The sequence below is a fragment of the Neolamprologus brichardi genome, chromosome 1, assembly GCF_056152115.1.
Source record: "Neolamprologus brichardi isolate AB-2024 chromosome 1, ASM5615211v1, whole genome shotgun sequence".
Lineage (NCBI taxonomy): Eukaryota > Metazoa > Chordata > Actinopteri > Cichliformes > Cichlidae > Neolamprologus > Neolamprologus brichardi.
The window spans coordinates 40,032,595-40,048,333 of record NC_142104.1 but is presented as its reverse complement, the minus strand read 5'-3'; the positions used below and the strand labels follow the sequence as shown (position 1 = coordinate 40,048,333).

Below are 15,739 nucleotides of genomic sequence, written 5' to 3'. Positions count from 1 at the left end.
GTGCATGAGCGTGTGGAAGTGTCACAGCCCAGGACAAGACGAAACATGTAACTTCATTTTCAATTAATTTTCCTTTAAAGTAAACCTGTTACGCTGTTCATGATTTCTCTGTCAGATATATGCTGCTGTAGTGGTGCACGCCCACAGGAAAGACAGCCAAGTTTCAAATAGCGACATCGGCACATATACAAGTGAAGGTAAGAAGGAGAGGTACAAGGTAAGGATTATTTTGAATTGTGAAACATGCAAAGCTACTCTAGTGGGATCTAAGAATAAAAATAAAACTGTCATGAACTGGCTGTGTGGAGGCAGATGAGGACCCAAACACAAAACTCACGGAGACAAAAAGCTGAACTCAAAATCACTGCTTTATTGCAGGCTTCACAAAGAAGCAGAACTAAACTGGGAATGCTAACTGAGGACCGAGGGAACACAGAAAAGCACACAGGTTCGGGGAGGAGACATTGACGACGCGACACCGAACTGAGGGAGACGTGCACATAAATACACAGAGGGTTAATGAGGGAAGTGGGAGCACACGGGAAACACAGGTGACACAGATAATCATGATGAGACACAGCAGGAGTAACACAACACTGACGGGAGACTGTCAAAGTAAAACAGGAAGTACACAGAGGTGCAGACAGGAGGAGAGAGAGAGACAGGAGAGCACAGGCATAGCGGGCTGGGGAAACATGGAATAAAACACAAGGAGGAGAGACGAGGGCTCACAGATACAGAGGGGCACACAGGGGGTAAAAGTCACAAGGGGGAAATCAAATAAGGAACAACTTAACAGAGCAACCCAGGAACCATGGCCTAAATAAAGAACAAATTACAAAAATACATGAAAACTAAGAATGTTGGGCCAACATGGCCCGGGATCATGACAAAAACAAGCACAAGGCTTTCTTTAAATGTGCTGTGCTGAGCTTTTACATAATAAATTATTTTTAGAGCGTCCCGGAGAACAAAGAAGCATGCTGATAGTGTTAAATACCAAAGAGAACCATGCTTTGTTTCATGTTTTTTCTTCCTTGATTCTGATTAATCATCCAAAATATAACTACCTGTAATGTTGTTCTAGCATATCAATAGAAAAACAATTCAATAAAATGTAAATAAACAACCTACGTGTGTGGTTAAAAACTGAAAATTGCAGTATTTGGTTTTAATCAAATCTGCTGTGAAACGTTGGGTCACCATCCAGTTATACACTGCTGCAGTCCAAGCACACCCGTGTGCTGGCCTCCTGAGCAGGATAACGCAGATCGCCCCCAACCCCAAAACCATTCAAGAGAAGCTTGAGGAACACACCACAGAACCCAGTATTTCTACCTGAACCTGACACTCGAATTTATTTTCCTTTGAGTTTGAATGTCACAGATCCATTGCATACGTTGTTTAATTGTCTTCATGATGTCAGAACCTGGCTATCTCAAAACTGTCTTACTTTGAATGACAGTAAAACTGAAGTTATTGTCTTTGACAGCCATATCCCTCTGAACCAGCTAACCGATACCCTTGGCCCCCTTGCTAGCTACCTCTCCCACATTGTAAGAGACCTTGGGGTACTCTTGGATAGCTCCTTCAAATTAGAGAAACGAGTATCTACTGTGGTTAAATCCAGCTTCTATCAGCTATGTCAGATTTCTAAAGCTAAGCCTTTCCTCTCCCCCAAGGACCTTGAAAAGCTTATTCATGCATTCATTACCACTAGATTGGACTATTGTAACTCCTTTTATTTAGGCCTCCCTCACTCCTCTCTCTACCGTTTGCATTAGTACAGAACGCTGTTGCACGCCTTTTATCAGCTGCCAGGATGCATGATCATATGACTCGGTTTTAGCTAACTTACACTGGCTTCCTGTCAAATTTCGCATTGATTTTAAATTCTTTTACTCACTTATAAAATCGTAAACAATATGGCGCCTAGCTATTTGACAGAACTTCTCCATTTGTATAATCCTAAAAAAGCACTAAGATCTTCGAGCCAGATGCTCTTAATGCAACCTAAGTCTAGGCTGAAAACCAGAGGTGACCGTGCATTTGCTGTTGCAGCTCCTGAACTGTGGAACAATCTCCCTACTGCCATTCGCTCTTCTGAGTCGATTCAGGCTTTTAAATCTCATTTAAAGACTCTTTTTACTCTGACTTAAGTTAGTTTGACCATCATTTGGTTGGCTTCTAAGTTTGTCTTGTGTTGCTGTTTGGTAAATTTGTCTTATTTTATTTATTTCCTAATTTGTGAAGCACTTTGATCGACACTGTTGTTTTTAAATGTGGTATATAAATACATTTTGATTTGATTTGAAAGTGTCTCAGATGTCTTCACATGGTAAAATGTGCTACACTGAAGTACAGAGATGCTTTGTTATCTTTTTAGAAATCTTCTAGATTAAATGTTATTATTCACTCTTGACATTAAAAATGAGGACCACAGTAATATTATTCTAATACTAAGAAGATGAAGGCTCGACAGATTTATTATTGCCTGCGCTGACTGTGCTCCTGTCTGACAGCAGAATTACACAAAAACTAGGACGCTGAAATCCATGAAACCTGGAGGAGAGGTGGAACACGAGGAAAGGAGGAAGCCATTAAACTTCGGTTCTGTTCCAGATATCTTTGGTTAAAACGATGAGCCAGGGTACTGGCCATGGTCCAGAACTGCACTCTCTAAGTGCCCTTCTCTGTATCCCTGCTGCATATATAAGAAAAGATTTTCCACAAAACAAACAATATTAAAAGCTTCTGAACGTCTGATTGCACACAGCGGGGCGGCTGGACTGGATTCCAGTACACTACATGGAGTGTTTGCACCTTATTAACTCGTAGCTATGAGTATATTCACCCTCCAACCCGACAACATCACCAGAATATCAATAGACTCTCTTCTTTCATCGTGCAGCTCACATCAGCCGTCATTTAGTGAAAGACAAAGCTTCATAGTCGGCTAATTTCTAATATTCCTAATACATAAAGCTGTTTGCAAAAGCTTTTAAGGAAAAACAGCTTAACTGACATTCTCCAAGCTTGTGTGTCAGTATGTGGGTGTGTGCTGTCGACAGGGACCAGGAGACCCTCTGAGGAACAGATCAATGACGGTGGCTGAATTATTAATCTGCTTGCATTCAACCCTGTCTATTGTGCAGAGAGATTTTTAGGTTGTGTCATAAAAATGTTAAACTCACAGTGATGCAGTTTAAACATCACAGAATCAGCTTCCTGCTCATTGGTGGAGTCTACACGCATTGCTTTTCAAAGCACGTCCGTCTGTGATTTGTTGTTTGCCTCCTCAGACAGAAACAGATGAGTGTTTGTGCAGAGAGAAGCCCTGCTGTTGCTCCATCATCGTTATCACAATCAAACGTTTTAAAGATTATAGAAGAGAAAAAAAGCTGGTTAATAAAACAGCATTACTGTGTGTGTGTGTGTGTGTGTGTGTGTGTGTGTGTGTGTGTGTGTGTGTGCAGCAGCATCACTCATCTGTGCCTGTCAGCTTCAACCTGCTTTTTTGTCCGTCACAGTCTGTGAACACCCACTCAGACCCCGAGTGTGGGTTTGTGTACAGCAGGGTGGCACGTTTGACATTGACGCTGAGTTCATTCACAGGCCAGTGCAAAGAGTCTCACGCTTTATAAATTCCCACATGAACACATTTTAGCTTCCAGGGAGTTTTTCTGAGTCGTGTTAAGCTTTTATTAAGTGAGAAATCTCCTTCATGCAGGTCTGCATTAGCAGCTGAGAAGGCCTGTAACTGCACCATATTATCAATACTGTTAGTGAGTTAGAGATAAAACTGCCTGCTCCGCTTCTTCCACATGCTTTCTGCGCAGGAACAAGAGTCTGGCACATACCGGTGGGTGTGTGGACATTCATTGTTTTGCTGGGAGCCTTTCAGAGAGCAGATTCGAGTCACCCGTTTGCCAAAAGTTGAAAAGAATACATACAGCTTGTCAACATGGCAACAAAATGTATCATATAAGTAGCGAATTTTCAAATTGCATTTGCAATTTTTCCTCTTCATTCATTAACATATTCAACTGTACATTAATCTGCACCAAACAAACAAAAGTTTAACCACCGGGACAAAAGGAGAGCCAACAACTATCTATATTTCTCATAGTTAAAGGCAAACACAAAATAAAACTAAAAACTGCACAGTTTACAACAAGTCCCCAGGTGTTCTTCTACAACGAGCTGCGGCACAGGCTTCCAGTCGTCTGTTGAGACCTCAGATCTACATTTCATGGATTTGGATTAGATTGTGAACTCTCTGATGAACAGCACATAAACATGATGGCATTACTCATCATTATTCTAGCAGGAGTTTGTGGAGGTCTAGTGAGTCTATGTGTATCCCGGTTTTTGTCAGTTTGGATCATAAAAATCTTAAATGGTTTCAGGGGCATTGGAAGCAGACTCTGTCTCTCTGGGATACAGATGGTTTCTCCATCATGAGCAAATAAGTATTTGGACTGCTGAATTTAATTGCAACCACTTATAAAGTAATAAGCAGTCTGTTATTTCAATATTAGGTTTGTTACTGGTCTCAAAGCAGCTGGGAGCACAGTCACCAAGAAAACCATTGGTAGCACATTATGTCATCATAGTTTGAAATCCTGCAGTGTCCACAGAGCACCGCTGCTCAGGAATGACCATGTGACCAAGTTTGACCACCTGAGCCAGTCCAATGAGGCTTGGGAGATGCGGTTAGATGCCACTCGAGTTTTAAATCCAAGAACACCATCCCTACGCTTTGAAGATGTTGTTCTACCAAGGTTACAGAGCAACTGCCTTTCATTTTAGGAAGGAAGGTTAGAAAAACCTGTGATGAGAACCTCGCTTCACGCATTGAAAATGCGTTGTGGGTGGGTCTTCCAGTGGGACAATAACCCAAATCATACGGCCAAGGCAACAAAGAAGCAGCCCAGCCACTGTTTGGACTCTAATCCCACACAGCAGCTCAAAAGACAGCTTAAGCTTTGTGCATCCAAGTGATTACTTAGAAACCTTAAGGGTTTAAACAAAATCTGCAAAGAGGACAATCCCTGTGTGTTTGATGTTTGAGATGTGTCACAGATGTGGCTGCTAACTCGTACCCCACCAAGTATTCAATCAGGTGATTCAAGGTGATCGAATACTTGTTTCTGTCATCTGCCTGCTTTCCTGAGTGTTGGAGTGCTTGTCTGTTCTTTACATCACTTCCACTTTCCCATGCTGTCAGACTCAGCCATCTCTGAGCCAATCAGCCAATCAGCCTCCACTCTGGTGCACGGTGGTCATTCTACCTTTCAAACAGTCAGTCATGTATCGCACTTCATCCCCATCTCCGCCTCACCCTGGTCACTCAGAGCTCCATCCAACACCAGTCTTTAGACTCAGGGGCAGTGCTTTCAACACATCTATTGGCAACCAAAAATATCAAAAATAATAACAAGTGGATTTGGTTTGTGGTGGTCTTTGACCAAATATGGTACAGGTGACCCTTAGGTGAAAGAAAGAAAAATGGAAAAAAAGAAGTTTCTGTTTATGTCTCAGTGCTTAGCAGAGTTACTGTAACACAGGCTTTATTAACTAAGACGTTAAAAATGTTTACATTGTATTTGGGATAAACTGATGGAATTCAGCTGACTGAAAGAGTAATTAATCTAATTCATTATTACTTAGAATAGAATAGAATAGAATAGAATAGAATAGAATAGAATAATTCTTTAATTGTCCCACAAGGGGAAATTTGGTTGTAATTTGTAACTTCTTGTCTTTGGTTGGAATTTGATTATTTGTGAAAGCTGCACTGGTGCGATCATCTTTGCCATAAATGTGAATTACTGTCCAGTGATGTTTGGATCATGGATTTATGGAATGTACTGGCATAAGTATGGATTCATGGTTGCAAAACATCTGATACACAGTGTGTGTGTTGATGTTTGTGTGTATAGACCCAGAGATTACGTTCACTAAATGTTACTGCATTTCCCCTGAGAGTCACCGCCATCAGTCAGAAGCACAGCTTCACCCAGTCTTTATTAATTGCACCATGTGGGCGACAGCTGCATTCATGGACACCATTACTGGCACTTCCTTCATCATCTTCCTCCTCTCTTGAGATGAAATGCGATCGTTCACGTTGCCAGACTGTCCGTGTGCCTCACGGGTCAATCAGTAATCACCACTGAGCAGGGCAGACGCTGGGGAATGAGACACTAATGCATACACACTGATGGATGTTCTGATTACGTGCGTCATATCCATTACATCATGATGGAAGAGCCTCAGCAGTGTGTCGATACTGCAGAGACAACTGGGAATCTGCATCTTTAATGAGCTTCAGAATAAAAGAAGGTGTCGATTTTTAGGTAATGCTCTTCTGTAAAGACTAGTGTTAATTAACTCTGTCAGTATGTTTAAATTCAATTTGATGTTATTTTGACACTATTGGATGATATAATGGTTTAAGTAACAGCCATTTCATACATTAGATAGTTTGTAGTAGTTCTCACTGTTAATAGTTTACAGAGGGATGTTACACTGGAATAACAGCTGTTACATTTACACAGTGTTAGAGCAACGGCTGCAACCTACAGCTTTTAAAATCACAATTAAATGATGTCTGTAAACACATCGGTCCAGGTGTTATCACACTGAGACAATAATGGCTGTCAGTTCTGTCGCTGCTTATATTACTGCTCTCTGCCAAGACTACAGATCACACTACTGATGTAAATTCCCTCATTTTAAAACACCATGGTGCCTCTTCAAACTCTGATCTCTTATATTTCTTAATCTAAAGAGTGAATGCATTTAAAGCATGAACTGCACACCTAGCCACCAAACGTTTGGTAAAGTACGAGTACTGTAACGTTTTGTAGAGCTCTGATGAAGCATCACACCACATCTGGCATATATAGTTCCATTTTATAGAATACACTGTTAAAATTATAAGCTATATATTCCAGTCATCCATTTATCGGACATCACTGATAAATCAGTGGTGAAATTCTCCTCGACCTCCTTGTTTTGCTCAGCGTACAGTCTTGGGGTGCTGGATGTGGGGTGAGACCCTCCATGCATGGTCAGGAGCTTCCGTGTTGATGTCAGTGGCTTCAATCTCCACATTTGTTCCAGCCGATTATCCCAGTGGGGAATCTGATTACCAGTGTAGGTGTATTCTTCCCATTCAGCTGACTCCTCAGGACTTGCCTGACCCTCTGCAGGTACTTGGTGGTTGCAGCTTTCCCAGCGGCCTCTTCATGGTTTTCCAATGAATGTTGTCTGCAACGTTGCCTTCCGGTAGTTCGATCCCCTCTGTTCTGACTACCTTCCCTCTCTTTGTTATCATCCGACTACACTTCTCCAGCCCGAACGACATTCCAATGTCATTGCTGTATATCCTGGTGGTGTGGATCAGTGAATCGATGTCTCGTTCACTCTTGGCATACAGCTTGATGTCATCCATGTACAGGAGGTGGCTGACAACTGCTCCGTTCCATAGTCGGTGTCCGTAGCCAGTCTTGTCAATTATCTCACTGAGGGGGTTCAGGCCTATGCAGAACAGCAGTGGGACAGAGCATCTCCTTGGTAGATCCCGCACTTGATGGTGACTTGTACTATGGGCTTGAAGTTGGCCTCCAGTGTTGTCCGCCACATCCCCATTGAGTTCCTGATGAAGGCTCTCAGGGTCCTGTTGATCTTATATAGTTCTAGGCATTCCAGGATCCAGGTGTGGGGCATTGAGTCATAGGCCTTCTTGTAATCAATCCAGGCAGAGCACAGGTTGGTCAGCCGAGTCTTGCAGTCTCAGCTGACTGCTCGGTCTGCCAGTAACTGGTGTTTTGTGCCTCTGGTATTCTTGCCCATCCCTTTCTGTGCCCCATTCATGTACTGACCCATGTGCCTGCTCATCTTAGCCACTATGATGCCTGACAGGAGCGTTCATGTGGAACTGAGGTAGGTTATTGGCCGGTAGTTGGAGGGGACCGGTCCCTTCTTGGGGCTGTCAGTTCTGTCATTGCTTATATTACTGCTCTCTGCTTTCTCAGTCCCTTCACTCTGGGTGTCTCTTATCTACTAGCATTTGCAGTTTATTGTTACTGCCAGACGCTTGTGATCTTCAGCCAGTAGGCGTGAACCATGTCGGGGCCTAGTGCTGTCCAACTCTTCATACTGGAGACCCTTTCGTGGATCCTTTCTGTCTGCCACTCTGATGGTTACAGAAACATCTGTGCCGAATATGGCCACGAAGTCCCGAGGTCAACATGGGAGACGTCCCCGAGGGTGGTGGAGAATGACCGAGCTAAGATCCTGTGGGACTTCCAGATACAGACGGACAAAATGGTGATGGCTAACCAACCGGACATAGTGGTGGTAGACAAGCAGAAGAAGACGGCCGTAGTGATTGATGTAGCGGTTCCCAATGACAGCAACATCAGGAAGAAGGAACACCAATATTAGAAAAAATGCTGGTTTCAAAGATTTTTCAGGCAAATGTCAACACAGTGGCAAAGATCATAGGCCTCATCTTGTATGAAGTTTCTGGTGATCCATCAAAAAACTGATTGATGAGACATTTAGGCTGTAAGAGTGAATGTGAGCATGGTTGTCTGCCTCTCTGTGTTAGCTATGCAAAAGACTGAGAACCTGTCCAGGTCCTCTCGGCCTGTGACAGCTGGTACAGGCGTCCCCCCTGAACTGGATAAGTGCTTAAGAAAATGGATGGATGGACAAAGCTGCAGACAACAGGTTAATAATGCCATGAAGCCGTGCTGCTGTATCACTAAATATGAATCCAAGAAATAATAGACATGAACATCTGAAATGATCTCTCAAAACATTCATATAAACCAATCAGAGCAGTCCAGCCTCTTTCTCTTATAGATTTTCCTTTGTGTTTTCAGTGTGTGAGCCTTTCAGCCATGATGACTGTGCACTCCTTCTCCACCAGCTGCACATTAGTATTCAAGGCACAGATGAGGAGGAGCTGGAGTATGACGGGTTGGAAAGCCAATCCTGCAAACACCTTGTGGGTGGTGTAAGCGATTTTCCTGAAAGGTAAATACAAATCAGAGACACAATCAGGGAATTTGGGGAAAAGCCACTGGAGGACAGCTCGGAAAGACAGACCTTCGATTTCTAGCCTCGACCTTTTGAAAACACACTTTTTCTTGTTTTTTCTTTTTCTTGGGTCTGATCGATTTCCCAATGTGACCTTTGCATACCAGCAAGCAGCCCAGTTCATCCTCAAGCAGCTGAACTGTGAGCTGAGCTTTCCCAGAGGTTTGGCAAGATGAAGAAACACAAACATAAAACAACACATTTCCTCTCAGAGCTTGAAGGGAAAAGGAACAACACGCATCTGTTTAATGGCCACTATAACCAGACAGTATCTCACAGTGCAACACAGTTTCAGTACCTTCTCCCTCCTCTCGATGCAAAGATTGATTAGTGCCTCGGCTGACTTATTTTGAAGTAAACCGCTGATGTCAGTGTACCCAGTGTAGCTGAAGAAATCAAAAAAGCACCTTGCCTTAAATGTCAAATTTGAAAATATAAAAAATAAATAAAAAACACACATTAGTGCACAGCTATAAATACTCATTAGAGCGTAACGTGTGTATCAACAAATCAATTCCCAATCCATCAAAGTAACCTCAATAACAGAAGCTATATATTATAATTTAAGACAATCCCAACCTGAGGGGTAATTTCATGTCCCTGGCTTGTGAATTTGAATCTGGGTGCTAAGATATGCAGGTAAGCGTACAGGCTGCTTCTAATAATGCCCACAGGTGAGAGTGTTTCTCTGGATATCGGTCAATGCCAAATCCATTCCAGTTCAAATCTGTAAAGGTTTCCAGTCGGCTCGACAGCCTGTGTATTATAACTGAAATTATATAGAAATTTATTTGGATTTACTGATAAATATCAAAACTACATAATACCAAGGACTGTGTCTTAATATGTTAGGCTGTTTGAAGGATGTGCTACTGCTGTCAGCGGTTCAGTGAATGCTGCTATACAGGCTAAATGTCTCTCTAGTGCACATAAAGGTCTTTTTACTCATTTTGTTGTCCTCACATTGGCCCAATAACAAAAAACTCTGGATTTAAAAATCGCTCTGTGTTCTTGAGAAAACACAAGACAACCGACATGTCTTAAACTGAAGCATGTTCCCATAATTTCCTGCTTCCCCTGAGACACTGAGCTGCAGCTCATGGGGTACAGAGGGTAAGCCTACCCTTAGGTTGAATTAACCACAGAACACACAAGCAGAAGTGGAATTATCAGAACACCACCTGTGATACAATAATTGAAAGTGGAAGCGAGTGGATTCTGTAATGTGCTTTAATGCAGTTTTCTGAAGGACTGAATGCATGGATAAGCTCTTAGACCATATTCAGTTACCTTATGGGCAACATCTGACAGACACATATTATTTTACAGGCTGTAGACAAATTCAGCAAATACTGAAACACAATCCTCTGTGTGTGTGTGTGTGTGTGTGTTTGTACGTAGGGACATAAAAAATGCGTCTATTAGTGCGTCTTCGTTACATTTCCTCTTTATCAGCTGTTTAGCTCTCTGTGTTATGCTAGTGTGCCCTCTGACTGCGTGTGAGTGCTGTTGTTGTCCTTATTGTTCACTTTGCCTGTGTAAAAGGATATGAACAGTTTCCTCCTACGGTCATATTTGAAGAGGTAGCACATACTTTGTACTTTATACCAGGTAACAAGTAAAATACACATATTGCTTTTGGCTAGATGCTAATATTAGCATGCTAACATGGTCATGATTCGGATGCTAATGTTTAGCAGGTCTACAGTTTACGCTTTTCTCCATTTTTATGTGTTGACTTTGCAGCTGATGGGGTGGGGATGTGATTTGTTCTGCTACGTTTTGACAGCTCTACAGAAAATACCAGAACCTGCTTCTCACTGTGGCACGAGAGGATAATCAAAAGATCATCAAAGTCAGAACCTTGAATGTCTTAAATTTTAGGTCAGCCTGACAACTAAACTGAGCTGAGGTCTTTTATCTGCTTGAGGTTAACTGACATGTTGGTTGTTGATGCATGACAAGTGACGACATCATCAAACACGTTCAGATTCCTCCTGTGGGAGGCATGAGTGAAAGTGACATGGCAGTCTAGTTCAAATGGTTGACTTTTGAGGCTAAACTAACAGAAATAAAGCTCAAACATGTGTAGAAAATATGGCACTTTAGTAGATACAGATTTAATAATTTAATATAGCTGAAATAAGACTGCTCCCAGGAGTGGCAAGGTTATCGCTCCTCGCCAGCAGCAGAAAAATTCTCCTCCTCAGGCTGGATGGATCCGTACAAGAAGTAGTAGTAGTAGAGAAAAGCATTAAGTAACCTGCAGCCTGCTGGGAGGCACAGCATTTGGAAGACATGTCCATTTACCAGTGAAATGTGTCATAGAGCTCGGGCCATATGACTAAAATTCAGCCAAATTTGTGTATGTGTGCTGTAGTAAATGTACATATTTCCACTCTTCACATAAGACTACCATCCAATACACTGTGTGGGAGGATCCATGTTTAAAATCCACGCTGAACACTGAGTTCCATTTATTTAGCGAACACACTCCTTTGAACAGCTCATCTGACCCTGCTAGGCTTGAGTGAAAGCTGAGTGTGGGTAGGATACATTTCTTTGTGAATGCAAAGAAAGCAGATACTTTCCTAGCAAGAGTCACATTCATCACCGATGGCACGTCCTGATCTTCGATCACCCCAGCAGGGGGTAAAACCACTCGGATTCAGCCTTTATTGATTCCAAGTGTGACATGCAGTCTGCACGTGAGACCATCATCAATAAGAGCTATGTTGTCATCAGCTCCTAGGATATATCCCAATGGATCAGTAAAGAAATCAAAGAGATGAGAGCATGCTCTTAGCATTGCATCACAAACTTATGTTTTTATGTAGCGTTTATAATGTAGCCATAAAAGATGCGGAGCTGGAAAGACTTCAAGGTTCCACAGATTTCATTTCACGAACACGTCATCTATACATCTTAATCTGTCAACTTGAATTTAATGCAGTTTACCCTTGTGCAATATGGGTTTATTCATGGGCCAAAAGAGCAGATGATATCATGGTTGACGACATTGTTATTTAGAAAAAAAATATTTTGGTGTCTGAAGAGTCCTGTTCTCACTTTTGTCTGATAACACACGAACAGCCAGGTTCTTCTCTGCTAATTCGACACAGAGATCATTCAAAAGAACCAAAGTCTGTGAGTCATTCATCATAAGCTCCCAGCAAAAACTGGCTTTAATGGTTTTGTATCACTGAGACAGGTCTCAGGGTTCCAGTAAACAGAAGCGTGCAAACTGATAACCTGATGAACTCTCTTAGAGCTCAGCTGGAGACAATATGTTGGCTGATATCCTTTATGTATAGAAATATAGTTGCACATACTTTAGAGATATAGTAAAGGGGAAAATGATGGACTGCTTGTTTACTGTAAACAGACTGGTTCTTATTATAGTGTTTTTCTACACGAGCGCTCCGTTTTCACCCATGACTCACACACTCATGTTGGTCCTTTATATCTAACATTCACACTCCATTGAGCACATCGGAGAAACCCGAGGTTCAGCGTCTTGCCCGGGGACACTCGAGCAGCCAGGGATTGAACCGCCAACCTTCCAAATAGCAGATGAGCTGCTCTAGCTGAAATCCCAGTATTTCTTTGCACGACAGGTACAGGCGAGTGAAGCTCTTATTGCGATTACACTGTTCAGAAAGTCCATGCAAAGTTCACCTGAAGCCCGGCACATCCCAAACAGCAGCAAGTATAGACTCGGTACGTGCTGGTGAAAGCATGCCACACTCTGTCTGTGTCACACTTTCACCTTTAAAATCCAAAAAATCCCTCTTGCTGTCAACTTTATTAAAGATAACAATGAACACACTGACCTTTGACCTGCGAGGAAAACTGTGCAGTGTGCCTGGCTTCAAACAGCTGCAGCTCTTTATCCAGGTCAAAAACAGCCAGCTCAACGCTCCAGGAGCGTAAACCTGTTTTTAGAACACACAGCAGCAATAATGCTCAGAATCAAGAGTCTAGTATGCCCTCACAACAATTTACTACATTTCTCTGACAGTGAGAAAAGTTTTGCTTGTTTGTTTGTTTTTCTAAATTTATGGAAGACCAAAACTGCCATAAACAAACAATTAAAAACAAACAAACAAAGCTATTCATTGTTCTTATGAGGAGAAGAAGAAGTGGCAGTATTAATGAAAGAATAAGTAAAATTAATTACTGCACACATTTCCCTTTAATATTGTATTTGGTACATTTTATTTATTGCTGCATTAACATTTGAACACGATAAAACTACAACATTAACATGCTGCTTATGTGCACTATTCAATAATAAAATAGCTGGATTAATAAAAAAGTGAAAGGTGCCATTCTGTGCATTTGTTACAAAGAATATTTTAGCAATAACTGGATTTGTAGTTATGGAAGTTTTACCTAAGTTTGCACTGCAGTGCTTTTAGATTGAGGGGAATTATTAAAAGTTAATGCACTCTTATGCAGCTAATTAAAATTTGACTGCGTCTGGATTTTTTACCAATAAATATCTGACTTCTTGTTTTTATGAGTTCATTAAAGAAACTAAGTGGGAACAGATACTATATAAACACCAAGCTGTTTCATCGCCCTGCTCCGCTGTCACCGACCACTTGAGTTTGCCTTACCCTGTGAGATCTGTCTCCTGGCAGCTTCGAGATGATGGCTGCAGGAAATTTCTCCAATCACGATCAATATGCGATAGTTTCTATGCTGGAACGCAGCTCCAGGGTGATGCTGTCCGCGGTGCTGAACAGACTCCTCTGGTTCTGTTTGCTCCACAGAGGCAGCGGCTGAGATAGAGATTTCCATGGTAACAGTGCCACTAATGGACGCTGAGCCCTTTTCCATCTCCATGACAACTGCATCCAGAGCAAGCACCATGACAGTGCAGGATGGGGTGGGAGGAGTGATGGGCGTGGCTCAGAAGAAGCTAAACACTTGATTGGATCCCAGGTGATGTTGCTATTTGATGTTGCAGCATGCCATTGGACAGAAAGAAGAGAGGGATATGAGAATTTATGTTGATCATATTTCCTATATGAGGCAGCTGAAGCTTAAAAAAATATTTTTACAGTATCAAAGTGTCAGTTGCTTTTCCACAGAGTTCTTGAAAAGAGAGATTTATTATCTTCAAATGTGTGAAAATATTCATAAAACTGTTGATGTTTGATTAAACAAAATAATTGTTTTCAAACCAAAGATTTTGGTGTGTATTGAGTCCAATCAATGCCACTTACAATAGCCCTCATAGTGTTTTTGTATTAACTTTTTAGACAAAGGTGTCTGGGACTAAAACATTTGTGGCAAACAAAGTGTCTATTTATATCTGTGTGACTGTGAGTACCAGGCAGTGTGCCTCTGATTACTGAACTGACATGTCTTTGTTCAGATTGTGAATAGAACAATGCTTCGTCTGTGCACAGAGTAACACTGACAACAAAGGCTCACAGTCACCACAGAAAACTGTTATTTTAGGCTTCATTTGAATGATGAAGCAATACTAAAGTTGCAAGTTGTCCTTATACATGACAACAAATCTGAAACTCTGCAGAAAAGTATTAGCATTGCTGAGGCGTGTATTTGCTCCTATTCTACAACTTGTTAACAAATCATTGAAGAGATGCAATAAATTGCAGTGAAGTGAGATTTTCATTAATACCAAAAGGTTGATTCTGTTCATCAGGACGTTTTCAGTGGGAGAAAGTTCTGTCATCATCCAGGTGACTTCGTCAGTGTCAGCTGACTGCATTTTCCAATGTTATAAACAGGACATTTGCACATGACTGAAACCAGCACCACTGAGGGAACAGTGGGCTGGGAGAACATCAGTTTCTTCATCATTAATATGCAAATTGTCATGGCCATTGATCAGTGCTTGGTGATCAATGGCCATGAGTCCCACAGATGCATCCTTAGGCCCCCTCTTCCATTCAGAGATGGTCTTTCCCTTTTCACGTAAAGTGAGTGATGAAATGTTTCTCCCAGTAACAACGTCCAGATGAACAGAATCAACTTTTTGGGATTTCCTGATTGAGCATGCATCCAGACATTTTTGTCTATAGTGTGGGTCTTTACAATTCCTCTATAATATCATATATATGAACTCCACTGTTGTCAGTTCAACTTTTATGTTTACAGAAAATGATTATATTGTCCACTAAGAGTAAACTCTTGGCAACTGTGGGGAGGAAAAACTTTCTTAAAACAGGAAGAGACTTCTGGCAGAACCAAGCTGGTGAATACGTTTTTGAGGTCTGCTGGAAAACCCTCAAATATGGCTGAATTAAAACAATTCTGCGAAGAAGAGCAGTCCAACGTTCCTCCATAGCAATGTGAAAACTGCCAAGTTGTTGCAACAACCAGGTATTGAATTTAGGAGCCAGTTGCTTTTTAACATACAGGCCCCGTTTAGATGCCTGTTTCCCTGGATAAATGAAACCATCATTTAAAAACTCCCTTTTGTATTGAAAAATTTATTTGATGATCTGAAACACGTAAGGGTGACAAATATACAAAAAACTAAGAAATCAGAAAAGGAGGTTTTTGTTTGTGTCTTTCTTGTAAGCTTACTTTCACACTTCATGTCAGGTTAACTGATGTGATTACACGTGGGCGTACCTGATAG

At 41.6% G+C, this 15,739-nt stretch overlaps 1 protein-coding gene across 1 annotated transcript in view; it reads right to left on the bottom strand.

Annotated features, from left to right (window-relative positions):
* Nucleotides 1-14,056, bottom strand: part of map1aa (microtubule-associated protein 1Aa) — a 56,590-nt gene extending 42,534 nt beyond the window's left edge. The window contains exons 1-2 of the mRNA XM_006804452.3: nucleotides 13,740-14,056; nucleotides 12,951-13,052 (exon numbers count right to left, since the gene is read on the bottom strand). Coding sequence (XP_006804515.2) covers nucleotides 12,951-13,052; nucleotides 13,740-13,995 — 358 coding nt within the window. The 5' untranslated portion in view covers nucleotides 13,996-14,056. The remainder of the gene's footprint in view (nucleotides 1-12,950; nucleotides 13,053-13,739) is intronic.
* Between the last annotated feature and the right edge of the window lie 1,683 nt (nucleotides 14,057-15,739).